The sequence below is a fragment of the Dipodomys ordii genome, unplaced genomic scaffold (assembly GCF_000151885.1).
Source record: "Dipodomys ordii isolate 6190 unplaced genomic scaffold, Dord_2.0 Scaffold78, whole genome shotgun sequence".
NCBI classification, from domain to species: Eukaryota; Metazoa; Chordata; class Mammalia; order Rodentia; family Heteromyidae; genus Dipodomys; species Dipodomys ordii.
The window spans coordinates 5187194-5211116 of record NW_012267294.1 but is presented as its reverse complement, the minus strand read 5'-3'; the positions used below and the strand labels follow the sequence as shown (position 1 = coordinate 5211116).

At 41.1% G+C, this 23923-nt stretch overlaps 1 protein-coding gene across 1 annotated transcript in view; it reads left to right on the top strand.

Moving 5' to 3' along the window:
* The window catches only part of Rsbn1 (round spermatid basic protein 1), a 33048-nt gene that overhangs the window by 2116 nt on the left and 7009 nt on the right, over window positions 1–23923 (top strand). The window contains exons 2-3 of the mRNA XM_013024620.1: window positions 2855–3528; window positions 23225–23362. Of these exons, the coding sequence (XP_012880074.1) occupies window positions 2855–3528; window positions 23225–23362 (812 nt within the window). The remainder of the gene's footprint in view (window positions 1–2854; window positions 3529–23224; window positions 23363–23923) is intronic.

The window sequence follows — 23923 nt, the reverse complement described above, 5'->3', positions numbered from 1 at the left end:
CTAGCACCCTATTACCACTTTTGGTTTTCTGGTGGTTAATGAGTCCAATGGACTTTACTGCCTGGGTTGGCTTTAAACTATGATTCTCATATCTCAGCATCCTGAGTAGCTTGGATTATAGGTGTGAGCCACTGGTGTCCCTGTTACTAATATTTTTTTGTTTGTTTTTTTGGTTTTTTTTTTTTTTTTTAGTTGGTCGTGGGGCTTGAACTCTGGGCCTGGGCGCTGTCCCTCACCTCTTCAGCTCAAGGATAGCGCTCTACCACTTGAGCTACAGCGCCACTTCTGGCTTTTTCTGCTTAGGTGGTGCTGAGGAATCCAACCCAGGGCTTCATGCATGCAAGGCAAGCACTCTCTACCACTAAGACACATTCCCAGCCCCTTCATGTGAATTTTTAATTTACTCTGCACACTAGTTTTAAGGGAAATACTATCCCTCCCCACCTGTTTTATCAATGAAAAACAGTGAGGCACAGAGATATTCACTGGCAAAGGTAATGTTTCCTTATTCATTGAATGGTACAGCCATTTTTGAGTTTTCATTGATTAGTTTGTTGGTAGCTTACAAAGTTAAACATACTTTACAATATGATCCAGTAGTCATATGCCTTGATTGTTATGCAAAGAACATACACATGGAAATCTGGATATACACATTTTTAGCAGCTTTACTCATAATTACCAAAGTTTGGAAGTAACCGAATTGTTTTTCACTATATGAATGAATTGAAAGCAAGCTGTGGTACATCCATATAATGGATGTTCATATGAGTTAGTTATTCAGTCATGAGAAGTCACAGAGTAATGTTAAATGCATTTTATTAAGTAAAAGAGGCCAACACCAAAAGTACCACAGTGTGTGGTAATGATACAATACTGGAAAATAGACACATTGTAAATACACTGTGTCCTAATGCTGCCACACTGCAAAATAGACCCAATGCAACACAGTGTGTGGTAATATGACACTGGAAAATAGTGCCACCCAGTGTGTCATAGTGAAGTGATACTGTAAAACAGAGACATGTAACACATGTCTTGTATCGCTTGTAGTGATACAAGGCTGGAAACCATAGACATTGTAGCAGTGAGTGGTAATTATATGACACTGGAAAATAGTGCAACACAATGTGTCAAATAGAGACCTTGTTGTAGTGCTATTACACTGGAAAATAAAGACATTACAACACAGTGTGTCATAATGATATGACCGTGTAAAAATGTGTGACTGATAGTGGTTGTGGTGAAGAGAGTTGTAAGTAGGCAGATGTGAGATTTTTTTTTTGTAGGTCGTGGGGGCCTGAACTCTGGGCCTGGGCGCTGTCCCTCAGCTCTTCAGTTCCAGGCTAGCATTCTACCAGGCTAGCATTCTACCACTTGAGCCACAGCGCCACTTCCAGCTTTTTTCTTTTTGCTTCTGTGGTGCTGAGGAATCAAACCCAGGGCCTCAGCCATGCAAGGCAAGCGCTCTACCACTGAGCCACCTTCCCAGCCCCAGTCCCTGCACTCTTCAGCTCAAGGCCAGTGCTCTACCACTTGAGCCACAGAGCTCCTTCCAGTTTTCTGGTGGTTATTTGGAGATGAGTCTCATGGACTTTTCTGCCCAGGCTAGCTTTGAACTGAGATCCTTAGATCTCAGCCTCCTGAGTAGTTAGGATTACAGGTGTGAGCCACTGGTGCTAGCTTTGTTTTGAGAATTCTTTATTGATAATGTTGCAGTTAAAAGTCACTTGTTGGGCTGGCAATGTGGCTTAGTGGTAGAGTGCTTGCCTAGCATGCATGAAGCCCTGGGTTCAATGCCTCAGTACCATATAAACAGAAAAGGCCAGAAGTGGTGCTGTGATAGAGTGCTAGCTTTCAGCAAAAGATGCTCAGGGACAGTGCCCTGGCTCTGAGTTCAAGTTCCAGGACTCGCAAAAAAAAAAAAAGTCACTTGTCAACCATATGGTTTGCAAATATTTCCCCCAGTATATCATGTGTCTTTTCATCATCTCAGCAAGATCTTTTTTTTTTTTCGGTCCGGTCGTGGGGCCTGAACTCTGGGCCTGGGCACTGATCTTCAGCTCAAGGCTAGGGCTCTACCACTTGAGCCACAGCGCCACTTCCGGCTTTTTTCTTTTTTCTTATGTGGTGCTGAGGAATCGAACCCAGGGCCTCGAGCATGCAAGGCAAGTGCTCTACCACTGAGCCACCTTCCCAGCCCTAGATTTTTCTTCATCATAGATTTTTTTCTTCATCTTTATCAGTCTATACATCCAACAATATCTGAAAATGACTTTCCTGAAAGATCTCTGACCAACATAGATAAAAATATCTCTGTTACTTTGTTAGACAAAAAAACTGGTGTCTTAATAGCTTTTTACTTTGTTAGACAAAAAAACTGATGTCTTAATAGCTTTGGTGTCAAATTTGCTTTTAATTCACTTGTAATAACTAATAGACTGACAAACAGTACAATGAGATATGACAAGTATCAATTTAGATTGATAAGGATTAGTGAAAAATTTCATGCAGTTTAGCATATATGAAATTACCTGCATATTTCCACTAGATTTGATTGCAAGTCATATTATAGTGGTGCTAAGGATTGAGCTCAAGGCCTTGCACATACTAAAAAAGCACTCTGTACCACTCAGCTACATCTGTAGCCTGTCAGTATTTGCTTTTTTAACAGTCTTCAATCCAGAATGTTACTGTATTTTAAGATCTTTATTTTAAAGATGCATGTTGCGATAACAGATATTTAGAAATTGAAAGGAGACTATATTTTTTTGATTTGGGATCAAGTACTTTAAGAAGCTTGTATGTTGACATTAATCCTAGCAACTAACTTCTTTTTAATTATTGTGGCCAGAAACACCAGATGAAAATGGTAAAACCCAGAGAGCTGATGATTTTGTCTTGAAGAAAATAAAGAAGAAAAAGAAAAAGAAACATCGAGAAGACGTGCGAGGAAGACGCCTTAAAATGTACAACAAAGAAGTACAAACCGTATGTGCTGGCCTGACTCGAATCAGTAAAGAGATTCTCACCCAAGGACAAATAAATAGCACTTCTGGAGTTAATAAAGAGTCCTTCAGGTATCTGAAAGATGAACAGCTGTGCCGATTAAATTTGGGCATGCAGGAATATCGGGTGCCCCAGGGAGTACAAACACCCTTTACGACTCACCAGGAACACTCGATTCGTAGAAATTTCTTAAAAACAGGTACTAAATTTAGCAGCTTCATCCACGAGGAACACCAGTCCAACGGCGGTGCTCTGGTACTTCATGCGTACATGGATGAACTCTCATTTTTGTCTCCAATGGAGATGGAGAGATTTTCTGAGGAGTTTCTTGCTTTGACATTCAGTGAAAACGAGAAAAATTCTGCTTACTATGCTTTAGCAATAGTGCATGGAGCGGCTGCTTATCTTCCAGACTTTTTGGACTATTTTGCTTTTAATTTCCCCAACACTCCAGTGAAAATGGAAATTTTGGGCAAGAAAGATATTGAAACAACCACCATTTCAAATTTTCATACTCAGGTAAGGAAAAATTACTGCTGCCTTTGTTTAGTAAATATAGTATCTCAACAGTATTAACCTCATTCTGTTACATAGCACACACCAGCACATGCTGATAAAAATTCATGGAGATAAAAGCACTTGAGCATTGGTTATTTCTCTAATTATAATCTTAATTGCTCTGGGGTGAGGCTTGTTACTTGCTTTAAGAAATGCTTTATTCATGTTAGACATCACTGCAAGTCTTTGGAAAATCAACTGTGGAACAAATAAAGTCTTTTACAGATCAGGTAATGTTAGTGTGGGTGATGTAATTCAGGTCTGGTAGCGGGGAGGAGACTTGATTGAGTTAAGATGTACTTTCATTTAAGATGTACTTTCATGTCCTAATAGAACCCATGAGGGTTTTGGCCTATGTCTTTGCCAGGTTTTTGTGGTTTTGTTTCTCCTCTTTCAGTAACTTGTTGGCAGTCTATCCCAGAATTACACCACATATATCTGACTCTTGAGTGTCATCAGGGAGCTTGCCATAGCCCCTGCGCCTTCTGCTCTGTGCTGTTGTAGGTAAAGATGTTTTCTAGAGCCTTGCTTGGGCAGCTAGCCTTATGTCAGCAGAGAAATAGTGCCTTCCTAGCCAATTTAACCCTTTTTTTCAAAGAAGTTAAATTTAGGGCTTTAAAAACAATTTGATAATATGTCCTATTTTCTTCTCTTTCATTCTTTTTTTTTTTCCTGTCACGGGTGCTGTCCCTCAGCTCTTCAGCTCAAGCGAGTGCTCTATCACTTCCAGTTTTCAGGTGGTTTATTGGAGATAAGAATCTCATGGACTTTCCTGCCCCTGCTGGCTTGGAATGCAATCCTCAGATCTCAGCCTCCTGAGTAGCTGGCATGACAGGCATAAGCTACCAGTGCCCGGCTGCCCTATTTTTTTTCTTGCTAGCTTTTCTCATAATATTTATAAGTATGAATAGTCAGCTATAAGTATACTTTGCACATTGTAAATTCAAGTCTACTGAAGTCTGTTTCATGTTTTAGAGATATATGATTATATGCCCTACCTTTTCAGGTCACCTGGTGTTTTAGTGCTTGCTGCTGGGTTTTTTTTTTTCTCTTAAGAGATTTTTTTTCTTTTAAATAAGTTTTTTATTGTGAAAATACTGTATAGAGGGGTTACAATCACACGAGCAAGGTAATGAGCACATTTCTTATCAAGCATTATTGCCTCCTTTTTCCCCTACCATCCCTTCCCTCACATCTCCACAACTACTTCCCCCCCCCCTTTTTTGGTAAATCATTGCATCATAAGACTCAGCTGCTCACATTATAATGCTTTCAAGCCACTTAGTTTTGTCTGAACCTCCTCTAGCCTGAATCTTTTTATAGAGTCTTACTCTTGGAGCCTCCAATGAGGGGGCATCCAGTTTAGATCTATGAACTAAAAAATTTCTCTAATTGAAGTTCTCTCTGCAGTAGAGAGAGCAGGAGCAGCCAACCTGGAGAGGTCACAAGATGGAGCTGCCCACAATGTTGGAACACGGTGTTCAATAAAGGGGCTTTGTCTTGGATATTAGCTTTGTTACCACAATCAGGTGTTGAAGTACTGACTTTTGTTTTCTTTTTCTTTTTTTAAAGGAGATTTTCCCTTTCAAGATACTTGAAGGCTAAGGAATCCTATTTTTATAAATAATTTGGAAGAGACTAAAAACAGTTCTAATCTTTTTTTTTGTCGGTCATGGGGCTTGAACTCTGGGCCTGGGCGCTGTCCCTCAGCTCTTCAGCTTAAGGCAAGCGCTCTACCACTTGAGCTACAGCGCCACTTCCGGTTTTCTGGTGGTTTATTGGAGATAGGAGTCTCATGGTCTCTCCTGTCTGGGCTGGCTTTGAACTGCGATCCTCAGATCTCAGCTTCCTGAGTAGCTAGGATTACAGGCGTGAGCCACCAGCGCCCAGCTCAGTTCTAATCTTGTCCATAGTTGCCCACCAGTATTGCTGAGAGCTGAGTTTAATATGCTCTACCACTTCTTCTTTTTTTTTTTTTTTGGGTCCAGTCATGGGGCCTGAACTCTGGCCCTGTCCCTCAGCTCTTCAGCTCAAGGATAGCGCTCTACCACTTGAGCCACAGCACCACTTCCGGCTTTTTTTTTTTCTGCGTATGTGGTGCTGAGGAATCGAACCCAGGGCCTCATGCATGCAAGGCAAGCGCTCTATTACTGAGCCACCTTCTCAGCCCCGCTCTACCACTTCTTTAGTGTGGCAAAATGCAGTTCATTTTCTGGTCTGATAAGCCAGCAAGCTATCTGGGAGATGTACCAGAAATTTTGGAGGGGGAAATTCTGGTTTTGTAAACTTTTATATTATTCTATAGTGGCTCAAGTTTGGATAGTCAAGAAAAGAAGACATTTTGAAATATTATTCCCTGCTGATTTTTGCCTTCCAATTTAAAAATAAATGGGAGCTGAAATTCAAATAACTGTACCAACAACTTACCTTGAGATTTACGCTAAAGAACATGTCAGATTATGAAATTAGATATAGAACATTTCAGCCATGAAAGTGTGTTGAGGATTTTTGAATGGGTCTTGTGCTATGGTGGTCCTGGAATTTAAGTTTTATTAATTTTTAGCTATTGGAAAGAAGTATATGGTAGGTTGAATAGCGCATGAAACTTAAAATTTGAACTTGTAAGATCTTTGATAGAAGCTCACACGATAGTTTAGATTTAATGGTACTTCATAGTTTGTGGAAATGCTTTGACATATCTATGTTGGAAACAACCAGGGGAGAGGTAAGCAGCTTTTATCTCTGCTGTGCACTAGCAGACCTTGGTCAGCTAGCAACTCAGAAAAGTTTTATGCCATTGTGTCATGTCTTTGGGGAAGTGCTCTTACTGGATTAACACTGCGGTTGGTAAAACTCAAATCCTAATTTAAAATATAATAGGAAAGGTTTTGTTTCTAATATTAACAAATAACTAAATGCTGGGAATTAAGTACTTAGGGAAAATTGGCATTTTATGTTTGTGAAGGCTTATGAAGTTCTATTAACCTGTAAATACCTGTAAATAAAGTCAAGGATTGGGTATAGTGGTTAATCCGTAATTCTTGTTACTCTGGAGGAAGAGGTAGTAGGATCTAGGTCTAGGTCTGAGTCTTGCCTTGCAAAAACATTTGAGACCTTTCAAGAAAGGTTGTGGTTCAAGTGGTAGGACATTTGCCTAGCATGCACAAAAAGCCCTGAGTTCAATCCCAGGACCCTCCCTCCCCCCCAAAAGTAACAAAGTAAAAAAAAAAAATTATGGAGCTGAGGATTGAATTTAGAGTTTTTGCACAAATTAGACACGCACTAAACTACCTTCACCAGCCCTCAATTTTTTTAAGCAGTAGAGATAGCTATTAGTGCTTGTTTATAGTTTAATTATCTAGCCATAATAATTATCCATGACTGTGCTTCAGAATAGTTCATTCAGCATTTGGATCAAGACTCAAGTCTGTTCTGTACACTCACTTGGTCGGGTGGAGTGGGGCAATAGACCAGCAGTAATAAGGCAGTTTCAGGAGTAGAGTTGTGCACAGGAAGAGCCTGCTCTAGAGGGAGCAGACTGAAGTTGATTAGAAAGGCATTTTTGGCTGGGAATGTGGCTTTAGTGGTAGAGTGCTTGCCTAGCATACATGAAACCCTGGGTTCAATTCCTCAGTACCACATACACACAGAAAAAGCTGGAAGTGGTGCTGTGGTTCAAGTGGTAAAGTGCTAGCCTTGAGCAAAAGAAGCTCAGGAGGGGCTGGGAAGATGGCTCAGTGGTAGAGTGCTTGCCTTGCATGCATAAGGCCCTGGGTTCGATTCCTTAGCAACCACATAAGCAGAAAAAGCCGGAAGTGGGGCTCATGCTCAAGTAGTATAGTGCTAGCCTTGAGCTGAAATGCTGAGGGACAGTGCCCAGGCCCAGAGTTCAGGCCCCACGACCGACCAAAAAAAAAAAAAGCTCAGGAACAGTGTCCAGGCCCAGAGCTCAAAAAATAAAAAAGGCATTTTTAAAAGCATATGAAACTTTAATAGAATTGTGAAGGCAGATTAATACTTGGTAAGGACATTTTTAATGAGAGGAATTAATAACCAATTCAGATGTAGAGATATTTGAGAATGTGCCATTTTCAGAGAGCTGCAAATGGGTTGACACTGAACAGGGGAAATCCTGACTGTTCAGGAGTGGCTAGAATTGAGGAGAAGAGTGGAGAAGCAGGGAGAGGACAGGACGGTGGGTAGAAGGGAGAAGGACAAGGAGAGAAAGGGTTAGGAGGAAGCAGAGAGAAGAGGGAAGGGGAACAGAAAGGAGGATGGATTTGAGCATTGAGAAAGGAGGGATAATGACGAGTAAAGAGCTTTATATGATATATTTTTAAAAACTTTCTGAAGGTAATGAAGTACTAGGAAGCCTTAGGAGAATGTCATCAACTTTGTATTTGTAAAGGTTACATGGAAGTGTAGTGATGAGATTGCATGAAATGAGTTTGGAAGCAAGAAGACTGATTTAGGGTACTTCAGTAATCAGGAACTGGCATTGGTATTAAAGAATGAAATTTTGCAAATAATTACAGAGTAGAGCTCAGCTGGACTTGAGGCAATTTTACCATGTGTTTAGGAGGTGGAGGTACTGTAGAAGGGAAATTAGAGGGTTGGAGAGGCTGTGGGGTTGTGTTTATAAATTCAGATTTTATATATATATATATGTGTGTGTGTGTGTGTGTGTGTAAAATATTATTTTTTGTCAGTCCTGGGGCTTGAATTCAGGGCCTGGGCACTATCCCTGAGTTTCTTTTGCTCAAGGCTAGCACTCTACCACTTGAGCCACAGCACCACTTCTGGCCTTTTCTGTGTATGTGGTAATGAGGAATGGAACTCAGGGCTTCATGCATGCTAGGCAAACACTCTACCCCTGAGCCACATTCCCAGCTCACAGTTTGAGATACTTTGATTCCATTTTGTTATGGTGCTAGACAAGCACTGTACCAGTGAAGTGTAGACCTGTTGCTTGAGTTATTTTGAGTTGGGTATCCACTTGAGCCTATGTTTAGAAATGTCTTAATGTAGTTAGATATGTGAGCCTATGTTAGGAGATATCTCGGCAGGAGAAGCAGAAGGTTGGATCAACTAGTAGATGAGCAATCTAGAGATGGTAGGGTGGAACAGAGGTGAAGCTAAGAGTGGAATACAGACATAAGTGGTGAAAAGAGACCAAAAAGAAAGACAAATAGAGGGAAGACGAATATGCAAGTTTCCTAGGTTGTTGTAAAATCACGGGAGTGGTACAAATACTACATACTGTATGAAGGATCAAGTGAAATAGAGATGGAAAGGTGTTCGGTTGATCAATTAGGAATTTAATTGGAACCATCAAGTCTTTGCAAACCATGAGACCATGACTGTTGTAAATTATACCTTTTCTTTAGAACCTTCTCAAAGTGTGCTTTGAAGCCGGGTGCTGGTGGCTCACTACTTTAATCTTGGCTACACAGGAGACTGAGATCTGAGGATCAGTTTAAAGCCAGCGTGGAAAGTCTGTGGGACTTTTATCTCCAGTTAGCCACCAGAAAACCGGGAATGGTGCTGGTAGAGCTAGCTTTGAGTAAAAGAGTTCAGAGATGGCACACAGGCTCTGAGTCATGATTGTTGGAAATTTATTCTTGCTTTTACACAGATCTTCTGAATGGGAATTTGCCTTTAAAAAGAGCCCCAGATGGTTGTTTTGCACATTAAGATCTTAGAAACACCATTTTTGAATTGTCTCTAGCAGGAGAAAGTAAAATAGATACTAGATATGTGAAAGAAAAATGATAGTTTCCATTACATTTATATTTTAATTGCTAAGTTATTGTAATTGCTAAAGCTGGGGATCTACACATATATAGGGCTTTCTGTAAGACAAAACATTTTATAAAACTCAAATATTTTAATACTCAAGGAGATAAGTTCATAATATCAGTTGAACCACCAAGCTGGTTCTTGTTTGATTACCTAACTTTCTTAGTTGATACAGGTTAACTTTGTGAATTTCAATTTCTAGTCAAAAGTAATTCATATGTATTGACACAATATGATCTACTGTACAATTCTGTAGGATTGCTCAGGTTTTCAGTAATCATTGGCTAAATACCAAATTTTGACCAAAAAGTTTGTAGAACCTTTAGAGCAGTTAATGGAGAAAAATTAGTGTTCAAAAAGGAATGTATTATATCTCCCTTCCCCCTCACACTCTTGCCCTCTCTCCTCCATTTCCCCAACCTCTCTCTGTCCCCTCTTCCCCTTCTCCCTTTCTCTATCCATTTTTCCTTCTCCCCTCTTCTCCCCGCCCCTCCCACTTGAAAATTCTTAGTGGTTTTAAACTGTACTTAATGACAAGAGTCCTGCATCCTTGGCTTGTTCTAAGAACCCCATTTTCTCTATAAAATGGTAATGGCCAATAGGATTGGAGTGGTCAACTTCAATAAAGGCTGTGTCTTAGGAAAAAAAAAACAACGTCTTGAATATAATTGACATTTTATAGTGAGTTGATAGTACTAACTAGTAGAGTGATTTGGAAACTACTAGAGTGGTTTGGAAAATAACTGAACCTTTAAGGATCTGTGCTCATCAATGCATTGTTTAAAAAGAAAAGTAAATATTTTGAAGTAGTTGGCTTTATACAATAAAACAATAAGTAAAAATGGTATGTTTGATTCTTTTTTTCTCTTGTTCTAACTATAGCTTGTACTCAACTAATGAACTGACTTGTACTGTGGGTTTTTTGTTTTGTTTTGTTGTTGTGTTGTTTTTGCCAGTCTTGAACTCGTCCTGGCTCTGTACCTCAGCTCTTCAGCTCAAGGCTAGTGCTCTACCACTTGAGCCTCTGTGCCACTTCCAGTTTTCTGGTGGTTTATTGGAGATAAGAGTATCATGGGCTTTCCTGCCCCGGCTGGCCGCGATCCTCAGTAGCTCCTGAGTAGCTAGGGTTATAGGTGTGAGCCTCCAGTTGCCTGGCTTTTGTACTGCTTTTTAGCTGTACATTTTAAAGTAGGAGTGCCTTCCTACTTACGGAGTCACAAGGCTAGCAAGATTACTGGCTAGGTTTTTTCCTTTCTGTCTGTTAAATAATCAGCTTAGATAGGCTTCTTCCTGAAACATGAATTATGTGGAATAATCTACCCTCCTACCCTGAAATAATAGGGTTTTCCATTGAGAATGTTTTTAGCTTGGTGTTCTTTTTTTTTTTTTTAATTTTTAATTTTATTTTTTGGGTCCGGTCGTAGGCCTGAACTCTGGGCCTGGTTGCTGTCCCTCAGCTCTTCCAGCTTAAGGCTAGCACTCTACCACTTGAGCCACAGCACCACTTCCAGCTTTTTTCTTTTTTGCTTATGTGGTGCTGAGGAATCGAACCCAGGGCCTCATGCATGCGAGGCAAGCGCTCTACCACTGAGCCATCTTCCCAGCCCCAGCTTGGTGTTCTAGTAGGTTTTAAACCTAGTATTTGTAAAAGGTACATTTTGTAGGGGCACAGTTGAGCTTCCTTAACTGAAAAAGTGATATAGGAGAACTTTGTAAAGTTGTTTCTAATCCAAAGAACACATCTCGACAGAGTAATGTATATGTTTAAGAAAATAAATATTTTGGGGCTGGGAAGATTGCTCAGTGGTAGAGTGCTTGCCTTGCATGCATGAGGTCCTGGGTTCGATTCCACAACACCACATAAGCAGGGGGAAAAAATGGAAGTGGCGCTGTCGCTCAAGTGGTAGAGTGCTCACGGTGAGCTGAAGACCTGAGGGACAGCACCCAGGCCCAGAGTTCAGGCCCCATGACCGACAAAAATAAATAAGTATTTCATAGCAAGCATAAATAACCCACTTGAATGCATGCAAAGTTAACTGTTGTTTTCATATAGGCATGTTTTCCTTTGATTCCACACATTTGGTCCCTGATTTCACTAAGGTTATTTTCTCTGCTGGTGTATGTCTGTTGCTTCCCTTTTTTCAGTTCTTCTACTTATCTACCTCAAACATTGGTTGGGAGGGTTAGAGGAAGGTAAACATCAGGAAGCCTGCTTTTGTTCTTTGGTCAGCTTGCTTGTCTTTTTTCCATAGTGATTGTCAGCATTTTTGGCTGTGTAGAATTGTTTTCCTCCACTACCCTAGAAAAGGCATCCCATCTCCTCACAGGCTAACTGGTGTTGTGAGATGCATCTCTCAGTCTCCTTTAGTTGTCATAAATCTACATAACAAAATTTAACCAAGTTGACACTAGGAACTCCCACCTTAGGAACTCACACCTTTAATCCTAGCTACTTAGGAGGCTGAGATCTGAGGATTGTGGCACAGACAGGAAGTCCGTGAGATTCTTGTCTCCAATTAACCACCAGAAAACTGGAAGTGGAGCTGTGGCTCAAAGTGGTAGGGTGCTCGCCTTCAACGCAAAAGCTCAGGGACAGTGCCCATGCCCTGAATTCAAGTTCCCCCACTTACCAAGGAAAACACAAAAATAAAAACCCACTTAAAGTATGTAAGTGTATGGCATTAATTATATTCACAGTGTTGTCAAGCCCTCTTCCATTACTACAAGCAGTCTGTACCTACTGAGGATCTTTCATGACAATCACCCATCCCCTCCCCTCCAGTTTTTCACTCTTAGTTTACATAAAGGAAAAGTAAACTCAGTGAACTGCTGCTTTGCATATAATTCACATTGTAAAAAGTAATAAACTTTTCCCTTTTTTTTGAAGCATACTTTTATTCTGAATTTATAGTTTATCATTTTCATGAATTGTTAAAAACTTTATTGTCATCTATGTGTTTTGAGCGTCTCCAGCTAAATTAGGGTCCTAGGTCCAGAGCAGAAATGAAGCAAAGTTGGATATGGTGGTTCACAGTGAGCCCTTTGTGGAGTGTTTTTACTAGTACATTCTCTAATGCTCATCTGTCCATCCTGTCACCTCAGGAAGCTTGCATATACTTGTGTGCACATATGGCTCTTGTCTGACCTATGCCCTTGTCTATGTCTATTCCCTGACCTTAGCTCTGGCACTGTGGGCTTCACTTGGTATTTTCCTTTGCATTCTGCTTAGTCCCTCGATCTTCAGCTGAAAGGAACATGTTTTCAATGTGTCAAAATGGGAAATAGATTGAAAGATTTATTACTTACCGATCCTGAGTGGAGGAGAGCAGACTTCTGATACCAGTCATGAGACATGAATGAAGTCAGCAAGAAGGGGAAGAGGGGAAAGGCAAACAGTTTTAAGCTGGGCATGGGTGGCTCGAGGCTACAATCCTAGCTCTGCAGGAGGCTGAGATCTTAGGATTGTGGTTCAAAGCCAGCCCAGGTAGGAAAGTCCTTGAGACTCTTTTCTCCAGTTAACCACTAGAAAACTGGAAGTGGCACTGTGGTTCAAGTGGTAGAGCGCTTGTCTTGAGCTGAAATGCTGAGGGACAGTGCCCAGGCCCAGGGTTCAGGCCCACCAAAAACAACAAAACAAAACAAAAAACCAAACATTTTTAAGGCTTTATAAATAAGGCTAAGCAAGGTATTTTACAACTGTCATCCTAGCTGCTACACATGGGGTGTGGTTCAAAGCCATCAGGAGTACACATCAGCAAGGCCTTATCTCAAAAATAAAAAGCCAAAGGACTAGGAACAAGACTGAAGTGGTAGAGCCCATGCCTAGAAAATAAGGAACCTCAACTTTAGTTGTCAGCGCTGCTCCTCAATAGTTTTATAAGTAGTATATTGCATGTGCTGTAGGATGTTTTGATTCAACATTATAAGAATTTGTTGATACATTTAGCTCTAGTTCATTGATTCCCACAGGCCCCCGATTGTGGAACTTGACATTAGGGCTTGAGCACTGTCCCTAAGCTCTTTTGCTCAAGGTTAGCACTCTACCACTTTGAGCCATAGCGCCACATCTGGTTTTTAAGTGGTTAATTGGAGATCAGAGTCTCACAGGAACTTTTCTGCCCCTTTTCTGCCCCGGCTGGCTTCAAACCGTGTTCCTCAGACTTCCGCCTCCTGAGTAGTTAGGATTACAGACATGAGCCACCATCACCCAGTTTATTGATTTTTTTTTTTTTTTTTTAGCCACTATACGATAGTGTGTTAAATGCAATTTCTTTTCTTCTTGGACATTTAAATTGATGTTTTTTCCATTTTCTTTGTAGTGTGTGTATGTGTGATGGGGGGATGTGTGTGTTTGTATGGGGGGATTGAACTCAGGACTTTACCCCTGCTTGTGTAAGCACTCTTATCGTTTGAAGCTTGCCTCCCAAGTCCTTTCACTTTTAATTTGTTTTTAAGATGGGCTCTCCTGCTAACTTTTGCCTGGACTGGCCTCAACCTTATTTTCCCTACCTCTGCCTCCTCAGTGTCTGAGATTATCAGTGTAGGTCACTATGCCTGGCTTGTTTGTTTGTTTGTTTTTTGGTCTGGTTGTGGGGCCTGAACTCTGGGCCTGAGCGCTGTCCCTCAGCTCTTCAGCTCAAGGCTAGCGCTCTACCACTTGAGCCACAGAGCCACTTCCGGCTTTTTTCTTTTTTCTTATGTGGTGCTGAGGAATTGAACCCAGGGCCTCATGCTTGCAAGGCAAGCACTCTACCACTGAGCTACCTTCCCAGCCCCGTGGCTTGTTTGTTTTGTATAAAACTGCCTTACAGTAAGCTTTTGTACAAATGTCTGTCCACATGTATGTCCTGGTATTTGTTTCTCTTTTGAGATCCAGTGACTATTGCGTGGGTCCTGTGACTCAAGACTTGACATGCATGAAGAAGCTTTGTTCTGTGGTAACCTTTGGTGGTAGTTTGGATAGATTGAAGGTCATTTTCCTCATATATAGAGGCATTGGTCTAGTATCTTAAGCTTCTAGTGTTTTTGTTGAGCAATACAGCTGTGTCCCTTCTTCCCTCCCTTTCTCTGGAGTCTTTTTTTTTTTTTTTTACAATTTATTACAGAATTTGGCCATGGGGCTTGAGGGTGCTTTCCCTCAGCTTTCAGCTCAAGGCTTACACTCTGCCACTTGAAGTCACAGTGCCACTTCTGGTTTTCTTGTGGTTTATTGAAGATAGAGTCTCATGGACTTTTCTGCCTGGACTGGCTTTGAACTGCGATCCTCAGATCTCAGACTCCTGTGTAGCTAGGAATACAGGTGTGAGCCACTGGCGCCTGGCCAGTAAGGTGCTTTGAGATGTTCCTTTAAAAAAATTATTGTGAAGTGTTTCAGATATACAAAGAATATGAGCAGTGATGATGAACAGCTGGATTCCTGCCATCTAGCTCAAGAAACGGAACATAAGCAGTGCAGCTGAACTCTTTCCCACCTTACCTTCCGATATGGAAATAAATGCCTTTGCATTTGGGTGCATTTTTTACAGTATGAACATTAAAACAACACATAATTTGTGAATCTTTATCATATTCCACGTATCATGTCTGTTTTCTTTTTCTTCCCTTTATAGGGTAAGGCTAGGCAAGTCCTTTAACTTTGAGCTATATCCCCAGCTCTTCTTATATTATTCTTTGTTAATTTCCTTTTGTAGGCTTTATTGTTGTTTTTTTCCCTGAAAATTTTATCAGTTGTATGTTAGACCTCCTGACTGATCTTTTTTTTTTTTTGTCGGTCATGGGGACTGAACTCTGGGCCTGGGTGCTGTCCCTCATCTCTTCAGCTGTAGACTAGCGCTCTACCACTTGAGTCTCAGCCCCACTTCCGGCTTTTCTGCTTATGCTGTGCTGAGAAATCGAACCAAGGGCCTCATGTATGCAAGGCAAGCACTCTTAGCACTGAGCCACCTTCCCAGCCCCATGACTGATCTTATTTTGGTATCCTTTCTCCATCTCTGTTTCTCCTTTTTTTTTTTTTGGGTCCAGTTGTGGGACCTGAACTCTGGTCCTGAGACTGTCCTTCAGCTCAAGGCTAGCACTCTACCACTTGAGCCACAGCGCCACTTCCAGCTTTTTTTTTCTGCTTATGTGGTGCTGAGGAATCGAACCCAGGGCCTCATGCATTCAAGGCAAGCACTCTACCACTGAGCCACCTTCCCAGCCCCTCTGTTTCTCCTATTAAGTCTATGTCTGTCTGTTTTTGTCACTGTCTCTGTCTCTGTCTCCCCCCTCTCCCCTCTGACAAGTTGATCTTATTATGCTCAAGTTGGTCCTCCAATTTTCTTTTCTTTTGTCGGTCATGGGGCTTGAACTCAGGGCCTGGGCACTGTTGCTGAGCTTTTTCACTCAAGGAAGGCTAGCACTCTACCACTTGGAGTCTCAGCGCCACTTCTGGTTTTCTGGTGGTTAATTGGAGATGAGTTTCAGATTTTCTTGTGGCCTTTCTTGCCTGGGTTGGCTTTGAACTGTGATCCGTAGATCTTAGCTTCCTGAGTAGGATTACAGGCGTGAGACACCTGAGCCTGGCTTCCTCTAATTTTCTTGCCTTTTCCTTTTTCTGGGGAGATTGAACTATCTCCTTTTCCTACTAAGTTATTCTTGTTTTCTGATAGTTTTTTTTCACAACTTCCTGTTATTGTTTCATAGATGTAATGTTTTCTTTTATCTCTAATGAAATTTTGAAATTGTTTTGAAATTTTTTTGATGCTCTAATGTTTTGAAATTTTACTTGATGCTTGTCTGTTTTGTTCAAGCTGTTTTTGTACTGTTCTTCTGTTTATGTTAGATTTTTTTTTCCCTAAAGTGATTTGGTGATCTAGTCACCTTAAATGTGAGTTGACATGAAACGAATTAGAAACTCTGAACACATATATGAAACTTAGCAGTGTACTGACTCAGGAGGGTGTGTGGCAGGAGCATTATGGGTAATGCTCCAAATATTGGTGTTCAAATATCTTTTTTTCTGGGGCTTTTAATTTTTTTTTTTTTTGTTGTTGTTGCTGTTGTCAGTCATGGGGCTAACTCTGGGCCTGGGCGCTGTCCCTCAGCTCTTCAGCTCAAGACTAGCACTCTACCACTTGAGCCACAGTGCCACTTCTGGTTTTCTGGTGGTTTATTGGAGATAAGGGTCTTAAGAACTTTCCTGCCTGGGCTGGCTTTGAACTGTGATCCACATCCTAGCTAGGATGACACCCGTGAGCCACTGGTGCCCAGCACGGCTTTTACTTTTTGAGAACCATCATGTTTTACCAGAGTTGCTAGAGAAGGTATTACTGGTACCCAGCCAGAACTCAGCATCTAAAGTTCACAGTCTGCTCACTCCCCATATATCATTAGGTTTTCAGAAATGTATCTGTAGTTTTACTTCTGTCCTTTTTGACTGTGGGATTTGTAGCCTTTCTCTTTTGCTTTTCACTTGAGTGGGATTTTGATGGGAAATAGAAGTGAGTCTTGCTCTTAGTCTGTCATGTTTAAATAACAGCCCTTCTCATCTTTTCCCATTAATGGTAAATCTGTTCATACTTAAAAAGACTTAAATGGAAAAATATGCTATTGTTGGATAAGCAAAATCAATATCAGGGTGGGGAATGTAGCTCAGCGGTAAAGTGCTTGCCTAGCATGCATGAAGCCCTGGTTCAATTCCTTAGTACCACATAAACAGAAAAAGCCAGAAGTGGCGCTGTGGCTCAAGTGGTAGAGTCCTAGCCTTGAGCAAAAGAAGCTCAGGGATAACACTCAGGCCCTGAGTTTAAGCCACAGGACTGGCACTAAAAGAAAGCGGGGGAGAGGCAGAGGGGGGATGGTGATGGAAAAATAAAGAATAGCCAGAAAAGGCAAAAACAGAAGTGTTCAGTCAGCTACCAATCGTTTGTTTAGTGTATACTAGTTTATGACGCTTTCAGTGGAACAGAAATGTAAATCCAGAATGAATACATAAAGGCATGTAATATGTAAAAATGATAGCTTTCTCAGAAGATGTGGTAGTGTGTGTCTGTAGTTCCAGCCTCTCAGGACACTGGGGGGGTGGGGGAGGACCGCAAGCAAACATAAGTTCCAAATGGGATGAAGATTGACATTATAAAGTGAGTCTATACAAGAAAAAGTTCTCTTGCTTTCAAACACAGAAGGTCTTTCTAGTATCCTCTTCATACAAACCAGTATAAATGAAGTCTAAAGAAAGATCATAATCCTAAGTTAGAAAATGCCTAGAAAAAAACAAGAGAGGTACCAACCACCCAAGATAAAATAACACTGCAGATAGTTCACAGAAAAATAAGAATGGTCCATTAACCCCTGAAAAGACAGCAACTTCTCCGCTTAAACAGTGAAATAGCCAGACATGGTTGACTCACGCCTGAAATCCTAGCTATTCGGGAGGCTGAGATCTGAGGATTGCAGTTTGAAGCCAGCCTTGGCAGAAAAGTCCCTGTGAGATTATTTTCAGTTAACCCCTCAAAAGCCAGAAGTGGTGCTACGGCTCCAAGTGGTAGAGTGCCAGCCTTGAGCTCAGGGAGAGTGCCCAGACCCAGAGCTCAAGCAGCCACAGCTGACAATAAATAACATACATATACCATACATATAGTGAAATTAAAGCTGAAAATACGCAGCTTTTTACTTAAGTGATTAAAACTTTAAGTGTAGAACATTCTATCATTGAGATTGTTGGCAACAGATACTCTCCTATTTTGCTGGTGAGAATGAAAAACCTGTATAGGATTGTTGATTGCTAAACGTTCTCCTTTCTTTCAGTCTAATTTCATAGCAAGACTTCCTAAAAGAATTATTTATACTTGCTATTTCCATTTCATCCTTTTTTCTTTTTTACTGTGTGCCAGTACTGGGGATTAAACTGAGGGCCTGGGCACCATCCTTGAGCTGTTTTGCACAAGGCCAGTGCTCTACCAGGTGAGCCACAGCTACACATCCAGCTTTTTGGTGATTATTTGGAGATGAGAGTCTCACTGACTTTTCTGTTTGCTGGCTTTGAATGGAGATCCCCAGATCTTAGCCTTCTGAATAGATAGGGTTCTAGGTCTGAGCCACTGGTACACAGTTGCCAAATATGGGTTTTGCCCTTATAATTTCTCTGAAACATCTTTTGGTTGTTACCACTGTAATTTTTACTTAATTTGTTTTGTCTGCCAGTCCTGTGGCTCAAGCTCTGGGTCTGGGTCTGTCAAGGCTAATGTTCTACCACTTCAGCAACAGCTCCACTTTCTGCCTTTTGATAGTTAATTAGAGATAGGAATCTTACAGACTTTCATGCCTGGGCTGGCTTTTTGAACTGCTATCCTTAGATCCTCAGCCTCCTGAGTAGCTAGGATAAGTCAGCACACACAGTTATCAATGTATAATTAATAGTTTGCTTATTTGGCTGACCCATTCACACAGTTGATACATGTTGAATTTATGTTAATAAATGCTATTCATAGACTAACTTGTTTTGCTCATTAAGTATATTGCAAAGATTTGCATATTTAAAAATGTATTGCAAGTAACAGACACTATTAACAGCTCTTCCTCAGTTTTTTTATATATATATTTTGGCTGGAGTGTAATGATTGCTTATATCTAGCCTCAGCATATATTCAGTAAATATTTCAATAAATGTTCATGAGAGAGGCACTAAGTATTAAAACCATGGAAGTGGTTAATACAGATTGTTCTTACAAAGTTAAATTTAAATGTTAGTGCTAATGGTGGCTTAGATTGGGGCCCGCAGATGTCCCCTACAGAGGACTGGATAGTACATTAGCGTTGGAGGACTGCCCTGTCTCCATCATGGGAACTTACTACTTAATTCTACCATTGTAGTATAAATGAAATGGACCAGTAGGACTGCATGGTGATCCTTGATTTGGTATGTGGATTGTAGTTTTATAGCTCCTTGTCTGAATTAACAGCCTTTGTAGCCTTAGTATTGTTAACTTTTTTTTATGCAGCTCTCTAGTGAAATGTGACTCTGAGGTAATTAGTATATTGCTAGACAGTTCTTCTTTCTCATTTTCTTGAGAGACTGGAGGTTGTTTTCATTCTTCCCAGGCTGGTCTTAAGCTCCCTGGCCCAGGTGACCTTCCCACCTTGCTGGGATCAGTGGCTCCTGTGACCAAAGTTCCTTTAGCTAACTCATTCTCCTGTCACTGTATAGTATTCCTGTCATTGTATTCCTTTAAGTGCATTTCTTGGTCCTGTGTGTCTATAGTCTTTAAAGTCTCATTCACTGTAAAAAGTGAACTTTGCACAATAGTTGATACCTCTGGTCATTCTTCCCCTGCTCCCTCCCCCATTTCTACTGCCTTCCTTCTCCTCACTCTCCATTGTTACTTGGGGATTCCACTTAGGTCCTTCTGAAACTTACCAGGCAAGTGCTTGCTGTCCTGTTGAGCCACATCCTTAGCCGCTTCTTCTTGGCCTTCTATAAACAACTTGTATAAAACATTCAGTTTTGTGGACTTGACTTGCTTTGCAATTGAACCTTGCTTTTACTTTCTCTTCAGTTTGTTAAGCCTCTTCAAGGATACGTAGACACACTGTAGTGGATAACAGTGTGTAAACAGTGGCCCAGGCAGTGTGGATTTCTTAGAATGTAACTTACAGGGCTGGATAACATCCAGGTCTCGGAGTCCTGTGGTACAAGGCCATGTAGAAACATGTACACTTCCTGTAGTCCGTTTATACCAATCATTTTGAGTGGTCTACAGTTGGACCACTGGTAGAACAAAAGTTCCTCCCCTTGTTAGAATGTGACAAGTGTGGCAGGGTTTATTTTCTCTCTTCTTTTGAATAATAGATCAAGATGGACTTTGCTAGCTTAATTTTTTTTTTTTTTTTTTTTGCGGGTTGTGGAGCCTGAACTCTGGGCCTGGGCACTGTCCCTCAGTTCTTCAGGTCAAGGCTAGTGCTCTAGCACTTGAGCCACAGCGCCACTTCCAGCTTTTTCTGCTTATGTGGTGCTGAGGAATCGAACCCAGGGCCTCATGCATGCAAGGCAAGCACTCTACCACTGAGCCAACTTCCCAGCCCAAGTTTTAGTCCCTTGAGTGCTATGTTATGGTAGTGTGCTACCACACCCAGCTTAATCTGTATCTTAGCTGACATAGAAAATGCTGGTAACTCCCTAACCAGGTACAAGTCCTGAGTGGAATATTACAGCCAGTCTGTTTGTATGCATAAGATCTGGTTTTCTACCTAGTAGAAAAATATATTCTCAATTGGAGATAGGATAAGAGTAGAGAAACAATAAAGGGCAGACAGGATAAACTGTCTCTAACGTGGCATGTCTGTGCCAGGTGCTCTCTGTCGGTTTTCCTTTTGGCAAAGCTTTTCTGTCTTCAATGACGGAGAGAACTAATGGTGTGGACCGTTGGTAGATTCCAGTTGTGTGCGAGGGAGGTTGCTCTGGGCTGCAGTTTGTACTTAAAAGAACTTGACCCAGGTTGAACAACCTTTTTTCAACACCAAAGAATTTTATGTTTCGAAACATTTCAGATTTTGATTTTTGCAATAGGGATGCTTAGTCTGTAAACATTTACAAATAATCCAGAACTGGAAAAAAACCTAAATCTGAAATAATTCTTGCCCCAAGAGGTTCTCAACTTCTACAGAAAAAGTTGTTTATGTGCTTGCAGATAAGCTTAGATTTCAGATAAAGGGGAGGGTGATAGAGTGTGATTTAGGAAGACTTTCAAGATTAAATGTTGATGTTTGAAAGATGGTTAACACTTGGGCGGCAGGTTAAAGGACATTCCAGCTGTGTGTGGAGGCTCAGCTGTATTCCAGCCACTCTGGAGGTGGAGATAGGAGGATCAGCCTAAACAAAAAGTTAGTGATATCTTAGAAGAGAAGTTGGGTCAGGTGCAGGTGTCTCATGCCTATCATCCTAGCTTTTCAGGACCTGGTTGAGATCTGAGGATGGCAGTTCAAAGCCAGCCTGGGCAGGAAAATTAATGACTCTTATCTCCAGTGAACTGCCAGAAAACCAAAAGAAGAACTGTAATTCAAAGTAGTAGAACACTAGCCTTGAGCAAAAGAGCTTAGGGACAGCGCCCAGGCCCTGAGTTCAAGCCCCATGACCACCACCAGCAACAACAAAAAAGTCAGGGACAGAATCCAGGACTGGCACCAAAAATGAAGGAAAAGCCAACAGAAATTGGACAGGGTATGGTATAGTGCATGACTGTAATCTCAGCTACTCAGTAGGGGGATCACATTCCAACTAGTCAGGCTTAAAAAAAAAAAAAAGCACAAGAACCTTTGTGAAAAACAGTATCAACCAAACCAAAAAAACAAACAAGTTAGGCTTGTGGTAGAGGAATAAAAGAGGACATTCCAAATTGGGCAGATAAGCAAGAAAAATCCGTGGGCATACATATAAGTGATAAAGGAAGAGCAACTTGCCTGAAGTGAAAGGGTCTTAAGTGAAGTAACAGGCCTTGGGGTCCCCCCACTTTTTTTTGTCAGTAGTGGAGCTTGAACTCTGGGCCTGGGAGCTGTCCCTCAGCTCTTCAGCTCAAGGCTAGTGCTCTATCACTTGAGCCACAGTGCCACTTCCGGTTTTCTGGTGGTTTCTTGGAGATGAGAGTCTCACTGACTTTCCTTCTCAGGCTGGCTTTGAACTGCGATTCTCAGATCTCAAGTCTCGCTAGGATTATAGGCATGAGTCACTGGTACCTGGCTTGGAGTCCCCATTTTTTAACATACATTACTTATTCAAAGAGGGATTTCATTACAACATTTTCACACATGTGTACAATGTATTCCAATCTCTTTCCTTTTATTACCCTATTTTCCCTTTCCCCCCCAGAAGGTTTCATGGTTTCTATTTTCATGCGTGCCTATACCTATTTCAACAGGTTTTGCCCTGGTTAGCCCCATGGCTTCTGACTAGTACCCCACCTCCCTTTTTCCTGATCAGCAGCTTTCATTGAGGTTCTTTTTGTTGTCATGTATAGCTGCAGTGTATCTCAGAATTTTCTATCTACTTTATCTTACTCCTTTTTCCCTTTCCAGCCTATGTAGTTCCTTAGACTCATACTCTGTGCTTATCTGTGTGTGTGTGTGTGTGTGTGTGTGTGTGTGTCTTGTCTGTCTATGTATACAGGTATATACTTGTGTTCATGATTATGTATGCTTTTAGGTTTAGCTTTCACATATGAAGGAAAGCATAAATGGTGGGTGGTTGTTTTTTTTTTAACCTGTCTTACCTTGCTCAATATGATGTCTTCTAGTTCCATTAATTTTCCTGTAAATAACATGATTTTATTTTTAATGGCTGTGTAATATTTATAGTGTGTGTCTGTGTTTTATGTTTACCACACATCTTGCTGGACACTTCAGCTGATTCTATCATTTTCTCTCATGATCAGTGCTTCAAGAAACAGGTATTCGGGAGACTTTCTGGTGCATTGATTTACTTTCCATCAGATATATGCCTTTTATGGCATGTGGGCATTGAATTTGGTAATGTTCAGTCTGGTATCTAACCTGAAATAGATTCACAATGAATATGGAAGATGAATTTGGCCATGCTCTTTCCCCCTGCCCTGTCACATTACTGTTTATTGTTTTTCCCCACTACCTGCAGATCAATGACTAGGTATTTTCAAAATTCAAAACTCATCATTCTTACAGAAATTTATCTTTATCTTTGAGGTGTTGGGATTTCTGTTGAAACATGTGGTAATAGTGTGTTTATGGGATCTGTACAGACTACTGAGTTCTTAGTATGTAGAAGTAGCAGCAATATTGGAAATAATACTCTATTCTCATTTTTTTAGACTGAAAAATCAGACCTATCTCCCCTCTCTGTTTCACTGTATCTCAGGTCAACAGGACGTACTGCTGTGGCACTTACCGAGCAGGCCCCATGCGGCAGATAAGTCTTGTTGGAGCAGTCGATGAAGAAGTTGGTGATTATTTCCCAGAGTTCCTTGATATGTTAGAAGAATCCCCATTTTTGAAAGTAAGTATTAATTTAGATTAAAGTTCTGATTGTTACTAACCACATCTGTTAAAATTAAATGTTTTGGGTTTTTTTTTGTGAGTTGTGGGGCTTGAACTCTGGGCTTGGGTGTGGTCTCTGAGCTCTTTAGCTCAAGGCAAACATTGTACTGCTTGAGCCAAAGAGCTACTTCTGGTGTTCTGGTGGTTAATAGAATCTCACAGACATTCCTGCCCAGCCTGGCTTTGAACTGCGATCCTTAGATCTCAGCCTCCTGAGTAGCTAGGATTACAAGTTGTGAGCCACCAGTGCCTGGCTAAGATTAGATTTTATGCAGTGTTTTGAATGAAAATGTTCAGAAAAGTAGCAGAACAAAATACTTTTATTGGGCTGGGAAGGTGGCTCAGTGGTAGAGTGCTTGCCTTGTATGCATGAGGGCCTGGGTTCAATTCCTCAGCACCACATAAGCAAAAAGAAAAAAGCCGGAAGTGGCGCTGTGACTCAAGTGGTAGAGCTAGGCTAGCCTTGAGCTGAAGAGCTGAGGGACAGCGCCCAGGCCCAGAGTTCAGGCTCCACAACCGG